This window comes from Mus musculus, chromosome 6, assembly GCF_000001635.26.
Source record: "Mus musculus strain C57BL/6J chromosome 6, GRCm38.p6 C57BL/6J".
Classification (NCBI taxonomy): Eukaryota; Metazoa; Chordata; class Mammalia; order Rodentia; family Muridae; genus Mus; species Mus musculus.
The window spans coordinates 32,156,735-32,175,240 of NC_000072.6; the positions used below are offsets into that span (position 1 = coordinate 32,156,735).

The following is an 18,506-nucleotide window of genomic DNA, read 5'->3' on the forward strand; positions in this document are numbered from 1 at the left end:
CTTTGTGCTAAACTGCATGTCATAGATGGCATTCAGTACACGGCACACCCTGCTGTGGTCCCTGGTGGACCACCAACGGCTCATCTCTGCTCAGCTCCTACAGACAAAGTCTGCACATGGTAAATGAGGGAGACTCATGTTACTAGGGACAGGGTCAAAATCGGAGGAAATGGGGGTAGGGTTGGGAAGGGGGCAGGGGGTAATGCAGTACATATAAGCAGAGCATGATCTTCATGTAGAAAATGTCATAATGAATAATGGTATAAATGAACATAAAAATAGTCTTTAAAAAAGCAATAACAGCAAAATAACAAAGAAAAGCCAAACCAGATAAAGTAGAGTCCACTGCTACTAGTAACAGTAGAAATGACAGCCTATCACATGCCAGCTTCAGGAGAAAACAATCAGGTTCTCTCAGTAGGGTCAGTACAGCAGTCAATGGTTCTGAGGACAGCAAGAGGCTCTCTTCCCAAACTTAAGCACAAAATCCAATGGGGACAGTAAAGCTTGGGAGCATTCAGGGGGTCACCGCCAACTCCGTGACAAGGTGTGTAGAGACAGAAGTGGAATGGGGGCTGGAATGGTAGGTGGATCAATGGGAAGATGTATGTTATGCATGCATGCATGCATGCATGCATGCATGTGTACTGTGTGTATGGTATAGATGTGAATGGACATGGATGACCTGCAGATGTGTGTATGTATATATTGTGGTTTCATGTATATACAGTGTATGTTCATGGTACCTGTGCACACATGGAACACTGAATGCATGTGTAGATGATCTATGTATATGTTACATATGATCGGCATGTGTGCACATGTAGTAGATATATGTATGAGGCAGGGGAATCAGGGACCACATCTTCTGGGCCTAAAGAATACTACAGTCACAAAGATCCATATAGGGAGACAGGCCACTTGGTAACCTCTGCTATGATTCCCAGTGCTTGCTTCAGTGTGGAGGCTATGAGTTGTGGGTGTTGCAGATGCAGGAACAGTGGTGACAATGACTAGTGTGGAAGCCGCAGCCTGCTTGCAGGGGAGGACTTTCTGTTCCAGACAGACACCCTCAGGTTTCCATGGGCCATACTCACCTCTCTACCCAGTTCTTGTAGCTGGGGATGTCCTTGGCATAGAGCAGCTTGTTGGAGGGGGAATCCTTGCCCAGTCGGTGCTCCGAAGTGGAGCAGGAGTCCATGAAGGTCTGGGCCACCACAGAGAGACAGGCATCCGTGATGCTGTTCTTATGGATGTCAAACACAAACTGAGGGTTCTTGATCATATTCACCCAAAACCGTAGGGGCAGGCTGTATAGAGGGAAAGAAGCAGCTTTCGTCAGGAGTGGTTGGGTAGTGGGGTAGAGCCTAGTGTAGAATTCTGAGAGAGAACAATGGACACATTTCACAGAGCTTAGAAACCATCTGTGACTGCTGTGGGAAGTAAAGTGTACGGGCAGGGGAGTGGGCCTATTCAGCATACAGGAAATCAGCAAGATTGGAGTGAGATGGGGTTCACCTAGAGATGTACCACTGGGGAAACCTGAGAGGATGTGCTGCCCAGTTGTGATGTGGGACTCCGTACTTTCATTTTGGCGTAGGAGTCAGTCACGAACATGCTACAGAGCAGAATCTAGGTCTGTATTCCAATCTGCCTGTTGCTGGGACCATCCCATTGGTGAGTATAGATTTTGCATCTGACAGCTTACTGTATGATTTGGCAGAAGTCACACCCTTTGCTTCCTGTCCAGTGCTACAGGCTACTTCCTGCTTGGTGAAGGAACTGTCATGAAGGGTGGGTATGACCAAGTGATCTTTAACCACCAGGCTGCCATGTGGCACCAACCTCTTATCTAACCCATAGCATCCCATTCCTTCCCTCCTGTCTTCTGTGAGCTTGGTTAGCAACAGGAAATACAAGGGTAGGGACACATCCTTTGTGGTCAGGAACCCTGCATTCTAAAGCAGCCAAATGCACACAAACACCGCTTCCCATTGAGAGCAAAGAACACTGGACTGAGCTAGGTAACAAATCTACCCAGAGAACAGCCCCTGCAGAGCCTTCTCTGATTGGACACTTGATGAGTTTGCTCTTCCTTGCTGTCATTCTATACCTATGTGTACATATGGAGGCTGGGGTCACCCTCTCCTTTCATTACTCTGGAGCCATCTACCCCAAAATTTTTAGATTGTTCTTTTGAAACAAGGTCTTTCACTGGCCTGGAGCTCACTGGTTGGACTAAGCTGGCTGGCCAGACAGCTTTGGAGACCCTTTTGCCTCGGTCTCTCTAGTGCCACCTCACCAGTGTACACCACCATGACCAGCTTCTTCTATAGGTCCTGGGGACTGAACTCATGTCCTATGCATGGGTGGCAAGCACTCTACCACCTGAACCATCTCCCACTTCCCTATTCCCCCTGTTTTGAGACAGGATTTCATGTAGCCCAGGCTGCAGCTGAGGATCCTCTGCCTCGGCTTCCCACGCACTGGGGTTCATGTGTGTACCACAACACATAGTTGATAATGGTTTGGGGGATCAAACCTAGGGCTCAAACATCCCAAGGTCCATGACTGATTTATTTTAAAACACTGCATAGCTGTACTCCTTAGGGGGGTACACATAGAGAGACAAAGAGAAAAATCAAACTATGGCCTGATTCTGTAGTCACTGCACTAGACAGAAGGCCTGAAGGTGGAGGGGGCGCCCAGAGCACACCTTTTGGGGCTGTGTTCTTTCTGCTCGCCCAGCTCTGCAGCTCCCACAGCCTGCTGAGCTGCCGCTAAGGAGGGGGACCGTGAAGGCCCGGCTTTCTTCTTTCTCTCTGCTCCCACCTCTTTGCCTCCTGCCTCTTCCCCTGATGTTTTATTGTTGTGTTGGTGGCTGTGCTCACGGCTGGTGATAGTTACAATGCCCGCGTGTGTTTGGCTCGCCTCTTAGAACTTAACATCTTTGAATTACATTATTTCAAGGCACCAGATAACAATATTTTTTGCTCTTGTTCTATCTGCCAGCAGCCCATCTGTATAAAACAAACAACAAACACCATAAATACAGGAAAACCTGACATCCGCGGCTGCCAATCAATCAACAAGCATTTATTAAGTCTCTACAATAAGTGCCCCACAGGGTTGGGGCAGGTACACTGAGGTTTGCTAATATTTGGTGTTTGTCATTTGCAGGGAATTTACTGGGAAGCCAGGGCAGGGAATAAACGGAGTCACAGCACAGGGGCTCACAGTAACTTTCTAACCTTCCTAAAAGGTGGTCATGGTTTCTGGGCTTGGAGCTCTGAGTAAGACACTTGGTTTCCTTTGGTTTCCCCTTGTCCCAGCCAGATGAGAGGTGCTGGGAACCCACAGGGTGGCAGTAACTGTTTTTCCCTGTCCCTTCAGCCAGCAGTGAGGCAGGTGCACCACACAGGAAGCAGAGGCACCACTGAAATTCCTGCCTAATGAAATATTAGCATGTTATTAACATCAGTGGTGATGCTCATCTCCGGCTGATTACAGCCACTCGGCTAAATGGGAAGGAGTGTTATTTAACAGAGAACCTGTGGAGAAACGGGGGAAGAAGGGGTGGGAGGGGCAGGCAAGTCGCACCTTGAGGTGAGAATGAAAAGACAATGCCCTCAGCAGGGATGGTGAACTCTAAACAGATAGAGCTGATTATTTTTAACTGTTTATGGTCCATGGTACCAGGGGATCAGGGCAGGGACAGGTGATGATGCCTTTCTAAGGAAGGACTTGAAGCTGGTGTCATTCTTCCTACAGTAAGTGAAGCGTGCTTACTTCCTGGGCTTTCCAGTTCCTAGTCCATGTCTCTAGGCAGCATCTGCAACCTGGGGATGACTCAGAAAGGAGGCAGTGACTGAGGGTGATGGTTTGCAAAGTCATGTCTCCCTGGCTAACACCAGTAGGAGGGCTCAGTGGAGCATCTGTCCCATATGAAGGTGGCCAGCACTAGGTAAAGACTCATCAGAGCGATGTAGACTCAGAGGGGAAGTGGGTGCTGCCCCTCAGACACCTCCCAAGAGTCACACAAACAGGATTTAGAGAGGAGGAATCTATTGCATCAGAGTAGGTACATAGAATGGAACCCAAGTTCTAGGGGCCCTGCTTTAGGATGGCTAAGGACTCTGCTTCATGGCCTAAGCCTCTTTGGGGGCTGGTGATCCTCTGAAGTAGAAGAGGGAAAGGACACAGAATTTCTAGGAGAATAGCACTGACACCCCAAGCTGCCTTCTGCCTTCTTAGTTTTTGAATCTGAGCCCCTGGGGTTGGCATTAGGGTGCCTGCTTGTGCCTTAGAGCCTGGCAGACTGCTATCCTAGTAGTTGCAACACTGGGCACTATGCTGCTTCAGAAGAAACAGCTGGGGAAGAGTGGCCCAGAAAGGGGCCATCTAAAGGCCACAGAGATTCCGGTCTAGAGGATGAACATCAGCTAGCTCTGCTGCAGGTAGCACGCTCAAGCAGGCCATCGCTGCTGCCCGTGCCTCATCAATATTTACTGAGCCCCATTTCCTCAAGGTTCTGCATCCTGTCTTGAATACTGATGTTTGGCCTTGTGACTTCAACCTCAAACGAAATACTCACTCCATACAAATGGTGGCGGGGATGTTGTGCATTCAAAGGAGAGTGGGGCCCATCGTAGAGATGCTTGGAATTGTTGTCAGTAGTTAGAAAACCCTGTGTCCTCCAGGGAACACAAAGTAGCTCTGGGCAGTTTTGGGAAAGGAGTTTGGGAAGGAAAAGATAAGCTTGTTGGGTGGGGTTGAAATGTTTTTTGTTCAGCCAGACGCCTTCCACTTACGCCTGAAAACCCTACTGATGCTATCCAACACATGCATTCTCCATGCTAGTATTTGTCCATGTATACAGACAACTGCCTCTCTTGTCCCACATCCTCACCCACCAGCTTCCCCCAGGGCAGGGACCATAAGCAGTTTAAGATCCTCAGTATTGGACATATTGCCCCATATCCAGGAAGGAGCTGGATGCCACAGTGCCTGGCTGTGGTGGTATTTATGAGCTTTTGCTCATTGAATTAGCATAGTTTGTCGACTGAATAACTGGCTGGAAAGAAAGATACAAAGATTAGAGGAGAGGGAATTGAGACAATGGGGAAGGTCAGAGCCTGGGGTTGAGTAGAGACTCTGCTAGGAGGTAGACAGAAGCCAGCTCACCTCTGGAAAGCCTGCCTCCCTGAAGCAGGCCTGGGTGGGCAGGTCACTGGCCTCTGCAGATGTGTGCCCTCCCCCCGCCCCTTTTGCTTACCAGTTGCTCTTCCAGGTGTGGCGGACGTGCGGGTCATGGATGCCGTGCTTATCAGCCTGCTCATCGAGGAAGTCAAACATGTACTTGATGGCTAGCGGCAGAGCGGAGCCACGGTGGGCCGTACTGAAGATGGTCTCGAATAGGTCATCCACAAACTTCTGCAGTGTGCCCTGGAGAAGGAGACATTCAGATGCAGCCCAGCCTAGGCAGATCTAAGCTGGGGGTGGGAGGGTGGGTTGAAAAGCTATCTCAGGGACAGGCCAATCGAGGTCAGTGCTCTGCATCTCTGATGAACATGACATTGGGGAGTGCGGGGACACTGTGCATCAACTCTCCCCTTTCACGATTCCTTGGCAGGTCTACCTTTCCTCTGTGCACAGACCATAGACAGAAGACACAGGACAAGGGCCAAAACTACCTTCCCAAGGGCCAGCCATAGGGTTTGGTTTCATATCTCTGCCAGTGCTATTATATCATGTTCCTAAAATGTTAATGAGCATGCCTTGGTCAGAGCTGACAAATACAATCTGCTGGTTCTGTTTGGCCACTAACCACCCTGGCTAATGACGATCTGGGCTCCACAGAGAAAGAAGAGAACCCAGACTTGAAGGGAAAGGCTAGACCACAGGCATGGATTAGCCCCAGTATCAGGATTAGAAATAGCATTGCCAAAGCTACAGACATAGCCCCAGGTTCCAGCCTTAATGATGGCACCCCTGAGAAAAAGTGGTTCTTCCCTAAGGAAAGGTGGGGAGTGGGGAGAGACGTGGGGGTGTCTGTAGCTGAGACAGGGTGCTGAGGAAGGTGGGAAGAGAACTTGAGATTGTGTGCTAACTCAGGTCTGCTGGGATATCCCCGGACTGACAGGTTGACTGGGATCCTGCAGCTCACTCCTGAGGCTCCCCTGGGATCACGACAGACAGTGCCTGGTGTGGGAGGTCAACAAAAGGGCCTGGTGCACACTTAACCCCTGTCTAGCAGTTCTGTGTCTGTTTGGTGTGTAGGAATGTATGGATGTACGTGTATGTGCACGTGTGTGCACATGCAGAAACCGGAGGGCAACCTCCAGTGTCTTCCTCCATCTCTCTCCACAGTTTTTTGAGACAGGATTTTTATAGAACCCGGAGCTTGATATTTGGCTAAACTGGCTGGCCAGCAAACGCCAGGCAGTCTCCCTTCTCTGTCTCTCCAACGCAAGCAAGGCACTGTTCACTGCTCATGATCTTTTCAATGAGGACTTGAGGCTATCCAACTTGGGTTCTCACACTTTCATCGGAAGCTCTTTACCAAACTGAGCCATCTCCTCAGCCTTCAGCTCCAGTATTCACACAGCAGATGAAGGCCTTTCCTGTGCCCACACGTTCCCTGCAACCTCTCTCCTGTCACATACCTTTGTGGCCAATAGTCGTGTCAGATAGATCTCAGACACCATCTTGCTCCCCCGGTCCCCCTCCTTCTGGTCTCCATGTTCATGGTTCTTCACCAGATGCCAAAGCTTGACCCCGCTTTCCAGGTCAGGGGTGATCATGGGTGTCCGGGAACGGAGGCTGTCAGGGCTGCCTGTGTACCGGATCATGTTCTCTGCCAAAGTAAAGAGCGCAGAGCTCAGGAAGAGTGAGTCTCTACAGGCCTATACCCAACAGCTCACAGCACACTCCTCTCGCAAGCCAAGGCCACTATTATTTGACCCTTCACGCCAATGGCTGGCGCTGCCACTTTGCCTCCATGTGGCACATTCCCTGCAAGGCTTCTGTCTTTCCTACCACCTCCAGGAATTAACTGTAGCGAGTTCTACCCACTCATGCTGCCCCGACTCCTGTACTTGGCATTGAGTCAACCCTTAATTATTCAATTTGTAGAACGATAATCTCGTGCTTCTTGTACACTTTTCCTTGAGCGTGCTCTCAAGTCCTGTCGCGCGTGTGGCCAATTAACTGCACATGTAAAAGCAGGTAGCCTGTGTTCCTTAATGAGCCTTGGCTAGGGCAGCTGTTCATCTCCAGCCCACTCTGGCCTGGACCAATTCTTTTCTCTTACTTTATGAATCCCTTCCTCTAGTTTGAGTTATGGCAAAATGGGACCAGACAGGCAAAGGATGAGGTCCTATCACACCCATTGTCACCTATATGCTCACCTCATTATCATCCAAAATGATTGGTGATATTTGTCTTTTATCCCCTAATTCCCACTTTACAAGTAGAATGTCACTGCTTAGGGTGATCATTTGACCCCAAGCATATACGTGGTGACAGACAGGGCATCTCTGGAGCTTTGACATTATAGCTAGCACCCTTTCCCCTCGCAGCCTTTCCACCACTATATAACAACAGTATGATCTTTACCAATCATTCAACCTCTATGCTTCTTGAGTTATAACTTACTAATATAAATGACAGAAGGAAAAATAATTATTTAATTCACTAGATTATTGCGAACTTGATTTGAGATGATGAGAAAAGTTAAGCCTTATAGACTCTATGACCTTGTGAAGATTAGGTTTGCTCTTTCTCTCTTCCTCCCTCCCTCCCCCCTCTCTCTCCTCCCTGTGTGTGTGTGTGTGTGTGTGTGTGTGTGTGTGTGTGTGTGTGTGTGTATAGATCCATCTTGGGTGTCATTTCATAGGTGTATCCCTCTTGCTTTTTGAGATGGTTCTCTCACTGGCCTGGAGCTCACCATTAGGCTAAGCTGGCTAGTCAGTAAGCTTTCGGTACCATCCTATCTCCACTTCTCCAGAGCTAAGATTACAAGCATATACCACCATTCCTGACATTTTTAACCTGGGCTCTGGAGATAGAACTTACACCCTCATGCTTGCACGGCAAGCCCTTGACCAATGCAGCTGTTCCAAGCCCTACATTTCCTTTCATGCAGATAAAGTACAGGTTTATGCCCCAGAGCTAGCAATTAGGACCAGGTACCCCTGGCCCATTCTGGCTGTTTTCCCCAATGGTCAGCTGACCTGATCCTCTATCCCTAGGAAAGGGCATTTGTTGACCACACCTGCTTTGGATGCTTCTACTTCCCACCCCTTACACCTGATGAGATCTTACCATATTTACTTGCTGAAGTCCTGGAGACAGTGGAGTTGTTCACTGCATTGTAGGCTGTCACTTGCTTGGACACTAAAGCCACCACAGAACCATCTGGTACCTAGGGGAAAGGTTTCTAAGAACCTGGGCATGAAACTTTCCACCCACTCCAGGAAATAAGGACAAATTAAGATAATTTCGGGGCAGTGAGGGACAATTAGCACCTTGCTAGGAACTTGAGCTTTAGGGGTGACTCCCTCCCCTTTTGATAACACAAGACAAAGACCTGAGTTCTAGCTGCATTCAGTTTTGTGGGTTCTATATGGAGCAACTCTTGGCAGAAGCCGCTCCCTCAATTTCTCCTTCCCTCGGCTTTTTGGAGATCATCCAATCTTACATGCTTAGGAGGCCTTCTCAACAAGGGTCCTTGAAGGATCTTTCCACACCCAACAAGAAGCATGCATGTCAGCATCCTATCTCCAAGGAAGCTAGGGTTGTGATTGAGTGACGTCGGCTCCCTTTGGAGCTCCCCCTATCACCTTCCTTCTGGTCTCCATGCTCATGGTTCACCATATGCCACACCAAGGATCATGGATTGCTGGTGAAGAAACATACTGGGGGCATGGTGTCTAACTCTGAGTGGCTGTAATTTAAGACCTATGGCTTCCAAGGAATTGGCCATCCACTGAAACAGCTCCTGGCTTCTGAGGTCAGCTCACCTGGTAGTGGGCTACTGTGTTGAGTCTCTTCCAATCATTCTCGATCTTGGTGGTGATATCTTCGTCCTGCAGGATCATCCTCGCCCCACTTCCTTGTCGCCACTCTGCAGGGAGAATGGTGGCAGTTCAGAAAGGCCCTATGGTTCCTCCTGAGAGTATCCTGTTCCTGTGTGTCTCATGTAGGAATCACATGATGCCATCTCCAGAACGCATTCACAGATAGTCTAATGTAAGCACAAGTTCCCCCAAGAGGACAAATTTGGATACTTTCAAGGCAGAGAGGGCCAGAGCAGTAGTTCTGGTCCCAAGTCAGAAGAAAGGGGGCATTAACAATACCACCTGTTCTCCTTGTGCCTCTGAGTGCCCAGAACATCATGAATCACTACGCAGTGTACACGGGATGAATGAACTAGAAGTCAACAGGACACAGAGGGCTCAGCAAAGCACTGGCAAATGCAGGTGGCACTGTCATGGCAGTTCTGCTTACTGTCTACATTGGAAACTCCCAGAGCTGGTGAAATCTGTAGTGCAGTTTCACTCATGTAGCCTTTCACCTTTTCTCCATCCATGATATGCCTTGTAGGAGTGGTGGGTCACCCTTGGAAGAGGACTGGGTAAAAAACTGTGTGGACCATTCTTATACCCCCAAACTAGACAGCACTGTGTGTGTGTGTGTGTGTGTGTGTGTGTGTGTGTGTGTGTGTGTGTGTAAAATCCCCACTTCCCTGTCCCCCACTTCAGTATCTACACCCCAGGGCCTTACTGATGGATCCCACAAAGGGATAGGAATAAGAGCTTGCTTCTCATCAACTAGAAACCTCTGTCTTATGTAGCACAGGTCACAAGTGGAAGGAGAAGGACACATCACAATCTTGAAATACACACATGGAAATATATGTGCATGGCAGTTCTCCTACATGTACCCACACATGTGTGTGCATACACATAGATACCGTTCCCATGAGCACACACCTGAAAGTAGTAACAGCCTTTTAAAGTCAAATGTAACATGTGACCCAGCCAAGTAGCTGCCGGTCTGACTCTCAGGTAGCCCATACCATGCTTCCTGGATCACAGATGTTGGCATTGCTGATGGTTCAAAGCACACTGGGTTTGCTCAGAGTGCATACAAATAGATACAGGCATCCCTTGCATAACACTGCCTGTCTGGCTTGTCAGAATTTTTTTCCTATGGGCCTCAGAGACACATGTGCAGATTCTTTGCTTTGCTTCTCTCCTGCCAAGGTCAGGCTGTGCCTCCCCTTCTGGCCACATGTGAAGCACAGAAAATTCCATTTCTTCTTATATTGTGCGTGCTGTGGTTACAACTGTTGACTCCACCAAACATGGGATCCAGGCCCAGAAGGGAAGCATCTTGCCCCAGGGAAGAGCAAAGGGGCTCTTGATATCCTAGCCCAGCCTTGCTTCACCTGGGGAACCCCTGCTGCCTAGCTTTTGCACCATGCTAAGATTCAAAGGGATGGTTCAAGTATGGCCCGTTTGCTCACTGGAGTGGAGAAGTCACTGGGGTCTGCCTGTCTCTGAGGCCTGCAGATGATTCTGATGGAATTGCTCATAGTGATTTGGGCCTGGGGCAGGTAGGGTGATGTGCAGGAGGGAAGTGATCTGTACAGCACATGCTGCCCATGTCCCCATCATTAGGCTACATGGTTTCTTTTTGCTTTGCTTTTTATATTCCCCATGGTCCTGCAAGCTCTCATGCCGGAGGAAGAGGAGTCACTCTATTCCGGTCAAGCAGGTGATTCTCAGCACAGTGGACCATGGGGGTGACCAGCTGTGCAGAGGGACATGGCAGTGGGTGTCTTCTGCTTACAGAATGAATGAAGCCACACGGAGTCAGAAGCTGTATGGATGGGATGGGGGCAACACAAGAAAGACTTCAAGGCATGACAGGGAGGGTGGAATCTGCACTTGGGACTGTCAGCTAGGCTAGAGAACGTTCTCCTTGAGGTCTAGCTTCCAGTCCTCTAGGTTAGTAAGCATACTGGTGCCCTTGATTGTAGGGCTACAGCAGTCTCAGTGGCATCTGTGAAATAACAATGAGCTACTGATTCTGGGCTGCAGTGTCAAATTTCTATTGCAAAACTCCCCTTGGAGTTGTGCAATGCACAGCCTGTCCAGACATATTCAGCAGCCATGGTTGTGAGTCTTGTCCAGTAATTATGTAAGCAAATGGGAGTCAGTCTGTTTGCATGCCCCCGTTCAAAAGAAATAGGGCAGAAAAAGGCCAAGTCTCCCCAGGGGCACAGACTGTCCTTGGAGTAAGATACTGATGATACTGGATGTCTACCAGGAGGGCCCCCACAGTGCATAGGACACAGGAAGCCCTTGACAAATAGCCATGCAATGAATGAACAAGTGGACACACAAGCTACTGAAGAAAGGGCACGTGTGACTTGGTAATGGTTGCCTGTTTTATCATCATAAAAAGAAGACCTCACATTTGTATATGTCCATCCCCTGGCAGATGGGCAGTGAGTGACAGTTGGAGGTGAACTGTGAGCTGCTGCTAGCAACTTGGGAGAGAGAATTATGGGAATGGAGAAGTGTGACCTGGTCTTTGATCATCGTCCCATATTCCATCAACATTACAATTGGGAAAAAAAAAAAACAAAAAACAAACAAACAAAAAAAAACGGGTCAGCTCAGGAAACCAGACGCAGAGGCCATCACGCCGGGCTGTGCTTTAGTGTATCAGCCCCCTGAGTTCACATCTAGGGAACTTCACAGTCCCCCTACCCCTTTTGGGGTCACTTAGGGTCCAAAAGAGAAGTCCCTCAGTGCAGAGGATGGGTGCTGACACAGCTCAGGCACTGTCACCTGAAGCCAGGAATGGCAAGAAGGGAAACAAAAGGAGGGGCTTGTACCCTCAACTGTTGCCAGAATTATGCTGTCATGACTAAACCTTCCATTTGGAGCTTTGGAGCTCTGATAGGCTGCTGGCTACTTTCCTTGGGCCTAGAGCTTCCCTTTCCACAATGTGGCATGTCCTTGTGTTTCTCCACATTCAAGACTCTGGTACAGATGCTGGGCAGTGGGCAGGCAAGACACACACTTACATGGATGCCAGTGCTTGGTCTCAGGGTCTAGGGCTACAGGAAAAAGCCTCTGGGCTACCCAGTCTTACAGTCTCCAACCCAGGCGCATGCTTGAGCAGGTGTATCTGTAGGTGCCCGGGAGGTGGCAGCTATTGCCTTTTAATCTCAGTTAGTCCCCTTAAATACCAGCATAAGGACTGTAAGATGAATCGGGGTACTTAGCCTTGCTTTCAGAGCCCTTAAGTCTGTTATTTTTGTTAGTTCTTACACAGAAAATTTGCTATGTGCTTTTTACCTAAACTATCAGAAAGGTTTTTGTTTTTTGTTTTTTGTTTTTAAAGAATAAAGATATGTGCTATCCCAATCCACTGTTGATGAAAGAGAACCTGGGGGCCGGGTGGCTGCCATTGGCAGCTTCATTTCTGGGGCTGTAACAAAGAAGCAAGGCCCATCTGTTGGCCACAGAGCTAATCTCTGGATGGAGAAGAGTGTGGGGGTACAGCTGAAGGGCACCCCTAAGTTCCTAGATAGACTTTTAGTGTATCAACAAGGAAACTGCTTCCCAGGACTTGGTCTCTCTGGCCAGAGTCTACACATTGGCCTCCACTGGAGAACTCAATTTCTACTCCATGTACACACTGAACAACATTCCATCCTGTCTTGGAGCCTCCCAGAGGCTGGCTCTGGCTTCTGTCTTCCCATCCATATACCGTTCCATATGCCCTGTGCCCACCGTGTTGAAAAACCCAGATTCCTAGAGCTGCACTGTCAGTCATTCATCTGGGCTCTCACTGTACCTCACTCATTCATTTGTTCATTCACTACCTTTCATTCATTCATTTGTTCATTCATTCAGTCATCTCTCCACCAAACAAATACTAATTTATTTTCTATGTCTTTGGTATGTCTCAGAAGAATCTAAGTGTGGACATAGGCTTAGCTTTCTAGATGCTCTTGTCCCATTCCATGAGCTTGCCCTGATGGAGGTATGAGCCGTTCATCTCTAGGGAGGAAAGTAGGCACTGAGGAGATGCCAACATCAAAAGTCAAAGCCACTCCCAGTTGCTCTCCCTGTCCTATGAACAGCTTGTTCCTGATCTGTGAACTGAGTCCTTGAACTCTTACTCAATACCTGGAAAGACAAACTAAGATGAACTTAGGACACAGAGAAGGCCTGCATCTAAGATATGAGGGGCAGTGCCCAAGGCCCCATGCTACATACATCATTGTCTGTGTGTCAGCACAGGAGGCCCCTGGGAGGGTCTACCCTCTTTATTTTGTGTATGTTGAACATTAGAAATTTTTTTAGCAGCAAAAGAGAAAAAGAGCTCAGATTTCCAAATCCCTGGTTCTTTTTTGCGGCGGATGAGCATCTTCTATACCCTGTGAAAAATCAGTACTCAAAAAAAAAAAACCATTCTTGGGCTAGTGCGTTGGCTTAGCAGGTAAGGTGCTTGCTGCCAAGCCTGACAACCTTAGTTCAGTCCCCAGGACACACACTGTGGAAGGAGAGAACTGACTCCTTTATGTTGTTCTCTAACTTCCATATGTGTGATGTAGAACCCATGTGCTCCCATACCCCCACCCTAGGTACATAAAATAAATTAAGTAAAATGTAACAAAAAATAAAAAATAAAAATTCTTCTCTTTGTGTCCCTGTCTTGCTCTGTATGAGGCAATCATGTCAGGATAGCCAAGGAACAATGTGACAAGACAGCCAATGGCAGTGTTTTTGGTAGACACTGAGCCAGATAGGGCTGCCCTTAGAAGTCAGTGATGGGAAAACCTCCTCCAGGTACTGAATGATATGCCAAACTCAGTCAGTGACATGAACCCTGAGTCTAGGTAATTCTCAACAATATCTTCTTCAGATAAGACCATGGACCGAACCATCTGGAAAAGTAGCCTGCTGTGACTACCATATTGAAAGGTCAAACATGGAAAGTCTCAGGGGTCCACTCTCATCAAACTACATTTATTGGTGGCATGGAGATCTGAGCAATCCAGTGCAGGACAGGTGACAGAGGTGATCAAGTCTCTCACCTTTACTGAGTGTGCCAGGGAGGCTAGATAGAGACAGAAAGGAGCACGGTTTGAGAGGAGCCAGGTATGGAAAGGCCACCAAACTGGACCAAAAAGAACTGTATGCCTCTGCCTAGCTGACAAGATCTGAGTGTTCTGGTTCAGTGTGGCACTCGTGTGATTTTGATGAATCTATAAGTATGAATAAAGAGGTTGGAATGAAAGAAGGACTTTTTGCTATCAGAACATGCCCATATGATTCAGTAGGCCAGACCATGGCATGTGAGGTTGAGTTGATAGCCGTGGGTTGGCGAAAGGTGAGAGTGGAGGCCAGTCTTACAGCAATGGGATCAGAGGGCTCTGAAAACATACAAAAGTGGCAGCGGGGGAGGGGGGCTCTTTTCTTTAAGGCAGAAATCTGAGAGGCAAGGAAAGACAGTGAGGGGTTGGGACACAGATCACAGGAGTGTTCAGCGTATGAGCCAGAAGTACATGGAGCTGCTGCTGGACGATGGGAACACAGTACACACACAAAACTTAGAGAAGACAAGCGGTTGGCAGTGGCGATCCAGGCTTAAGAGTGGAGAAGAGATCACCTACAGCCATCCTGGAAGGAGTTATTTATTGTCTTTGAGAGCTGTTGAGATTTGTTCTGTTGCTATGAATTGTAATGCTAAATACTGGCCCTCAAGATCTACTTGCCCCTGATGAGACCTTCAGGGATGAGGAAATCCTAGCCTATAACAATTGATTCTATGTAACCTTGCAATTTAAAACTATTGGTTGAATAAAAATGCCTATAGCCTATAGTTGGGCAGAAGAGAAGTAGGTGGGGCTTCAGGCTGCCTTGGGGGGTCTGAGGAGAAACCACAGGGAGATCAGGGAGGTGAACAGAGGAAAAAAATCCATGGGCTAGGTGGATGGTGAGAGAATGGCCATGAAGGCTGGCCAGTGGGAATAAGAGTGGCCAAGGTGGAATGTGGTGAGTGATATCTCAGGGTCTTTGACAGGGAAGTAGACAAAACAGCATAGAGGGTTGATATCTGCCCAGCTCTAGTGCTTTTTAAGGCTAATTATAAATATAAAGGGTTTGTGTCTTTTATTTGGGAACTGAATGATGCAAAGTTGGGTAGAAACCCCCAATTAAATTTTACTAAAGCAGAGTGTTCCTAGTCAGCATCCTCATGGTCCACCTACTCAACAGCAAGCACTATAGAGAGAGGGGTAAACCAGTCCCAGGGTCACAGAACTCAGCAGGTCCCGCCCTGGCCCTGGCAGTATTGCCTGCAGGCAGGCTTATGCCCTCATGGGTATACATACACAAGCACACGCATGGGAGGGGAGGGTACAGTAACATAGTTCATTTCGTCATTATATTCTAGGCAATGGTCCTTCTTATTTTGTGACAGCCTGGAGCCCAGCTCTCCTGTGGTCCCTCTCAGAAGTTCTTATCCCAAGAGGCTTCAAAAAGGCTGGTACTGGCAGGCAAAGAAAGACAAAAACTACATCAGGAAACTCAGAGCCTAGAGGCCTCACTTTCCAAAAGGTCCCTCAACTTTTACCCCTTGGACTTTGTGACAGAGTCTCTCTCCAGAAACACACTCTGTCCCATCACACAGAACCCATGGGAGCCTATGAGAGGAGACAAGGTTCTCTTCTGTACATCTATGATCAGGTGTGGCCAAGGCAACCCAGCCAAGAGCCCCGACTCTCTCCATACCTACTCCCCTGTGGGGCAAGGACCACAAGTAAGTTTGGGAACGCTCTTAGAGGGTAGGAGTGAGTACTTAGGGGCTAAAAACTTGTCATGGTACTATAGGCCTGTAACCTGAACTACTCATGAGGTTGGGCAGGAGAATTAGAAGTTCGTAGTCTACCTGGGCTCCAGAGAAAGCTATAGGATAGCCTGGGCAATTTAGGGGAGATTATGTCTCAAAATAAAAGGTAAAAAGAGGTCTGGGAATATAGTTCAGGAGAATGTTTCTCTATCATGCACAGTGTCCTATGTTCAATTCGTAGACGTTTGAAAAACCACAGGGAAGAGCCAAAAGACTGAGCCAAGTGATGGGATGGTGACCACCAAAAGCAATTTTGTTAAAAAGAAGAATTTATTGTGACAGCAAGTTCTCAAGAAGAAAATGACGAGTCTATGAAATTTAGGGCTTAAGAGGAGTGATTTCTAAAATAGAAATGCTACATAGGTCTTATAAACTGTGGTGAGCCCTGCCCTGGCAAGTTGCAGGAAGGGCAAAAGAGAGCCCAGCCACAGCTCAGGGGACTTTTGAGCTCAGGGTCTTTTGTGTACTAACCAAGCACCATCCCATGGCCACGCTGTATCTATAGACTTCATTTTCATTATATATTCTGAGTCAAGGTCTTATAAATTGCCCAGATTAGCCTTGAGCTCATTTTGTAGCCTGGACATACCCACCTTGAACTTGGGGCCCTCCTGCTTCAGCCTCCTCCATAGCTGGGATCACAAGACTGTACCAACTTGGGCTTCAGTGAATATTTCTTATACACTGTGGCTCTAGACAGTATTCTGGGTCAAAACAGAATTAAGCAGGCGGCTGATGACCATGGGGAGGGAGGAAGGTGACCCTGGCATTCATATGCATGTATCAAGAGAAAATTGCAGGCTGAATCCTCTTTGCCCACAGCTCCGCCCACAAGCCCATGCCCTGTTCCGGGCACCAGTGACAGAGGACAAGACTCGCTCACAATCCAATTTGTTATACTTCCACCTTCCAGAGAGAGAGAGAAGGGGGGAGGCAAAAAAAAAAAAAAAAGGAGAAGAAGAAGAAGAAATCCCATTATCTTTATCTGTCCTTCCCATCAGCCAGCAGAAAATGCAAACTGGGGAGAGACAGCTGCCGTGAACTCTTTATATTTCACTCAGAAGAGGGTGTATCTTTTATTCTATACAGGGATTTCTTATTTGGAAAAAAAAAAAAAAGTATAGCCTTTCACAATGACCTCAGCGGCAAGCCAGGGTGGGTGGCGGAGTTCCAGGGGCTATTGACAGAGCATTGACTTAAACCAGAAGAATCTCTGGTGGTCACAGGCAGTAACAGAGGGAGAAGAAAGCCCTAGGGAGGAGACTACAGGGAGAAAATGGGCCTTCTCTCCATCTCCCTGCTGTGCACCATGGCCCTAGGTACTGTGCCTCTCTGGACTGCTGATTCTCTATTTGTCAAAGGCAAACATTCTCCCTTCTGGGAAGTAGATGGAGGTATCAAGAAGAGTTCTTTAGCTCACAGAGAAAAACGTCCCGTCCTTGCTACTATGATGAACTTCTCCTAGTCTCCTAGTCTCCTAGCTACTACCCCTGGCAGGGGGTTTACAGTGGATATGTAAGAGTCTTAAAGATGGACAGTTTTTTAAGAGTTGAGATTCAAACAAATCTGAGTGGTAAATTGATGGGACCAGCTCATATATTCAGGGTGGAGTGCCACCTAGACACTGTGCTTTGAGAACCCCACATTCTTAAAACATCTGCCTGTGAGAATCCTTCATTCCATATATCCCAAGAGCCTGCAATCCAGGCAGACCCTGCATCCTTTGCTTTGGGTCCTGTGATGGTGAATTTTATGGTTTGACAGGGTTTAATACTCAGCCACTTGGTAATATTCAGCCTTCCTGTGGGGTACAGGTATATAAGGTTAAGATTTAAATCCTGGGACTTGGGGTAAAGCAGATAACTCTCTAGAATGTGGGTGGGCTTCTTTCAATTGGTTGAAGACCTATAGTAAGCAAACGCTGGCCATCCCTGAGACAGAGGGAATTCTGCATGCAGATGGCCATATGCTCTTCCCTGGGCCTCCAGCCTTCCAGTGTACCCTGTAGAATTTAGACAGTTTGGACTTGCTGGCCTCCACAATCATTTGGTCAATATGCTCAATTATGTACAAGACGCAACCCCCTTTAGACACACACACACACCCCTCAGCTTACCCTAGCTTAGCTCAGCTTAAACACACTAGAGCACTTACATACAGAGCCTACAGTTGGGCCAAGTCATATGGCTGAGGCCTGCCTTTTCTAATACGATGAAGATCTCCTGTACGGTATGGAACATCCCACTGGCAGAGGGCGATAGAACACCGAATGGGTATGCGCTATCCCACTATACAGTGGGATATTGGCTCTGTTGCCCTTGGATCCCTGCCAGTCACAACTGCCCACATAGTTACTTTAACCTCTTGGTCTGGACATGGCTCATGCAGAGATGAAGGGAATGGTGAGAGGACTCCAACCCATGAAGCCATGAGTAGATGTGCGGGGACAGCAGCTGCAGGCTGGGCTGCTGGGAAGATGAAAGTTATTTCAGGTCAGGCAGAGGTATGCTGGGGATGGATATCAGACTGACTTCTTCCTTTCAGTCGAGTCTGGGACAGGGACT

At 48.0% G+C, this 18,506-nt stretch overlaps 1 protein-coding gene across 1 annotated transcript in view; it reads right to left on the bottom strand.

Moving 5' to 3' along the window:
- Positions 1 to 18,506, bottom strand: part of Plxna4 (plexin A4) — a 443,650-nt gene that overhangs the window by 12,192 nt on the left and 412,952 nt on the right. Inside the window, exons 26-30 of the mRNA NM_175750.3 lie at positions 9,024 to 9,127; positions 8,326 to 8,425; positions 6,666 to 6,856; positions 5,276 to 5,445; positions 1,098 to 1,310 (exon numbers count right to left, since the gene is read on the bottom strand). Coding sequence (NP_786926.2) covers positions 1,098 to 1,310; positions 5,276 to 5,445; positions 6,666 to 6,856; positions 8,326 to 8,425; positions 9,024 to 9,127 — 778 coding nt within the window. The remainder of the gene's footprint in view (positions 1 to 1,097; positions 1,311 to 5,275; positions 5,446 to 6,665; positions 6,857 to 8,325; positions 8,426 to 9,023; positions 9,128 to 18,506) is intronic.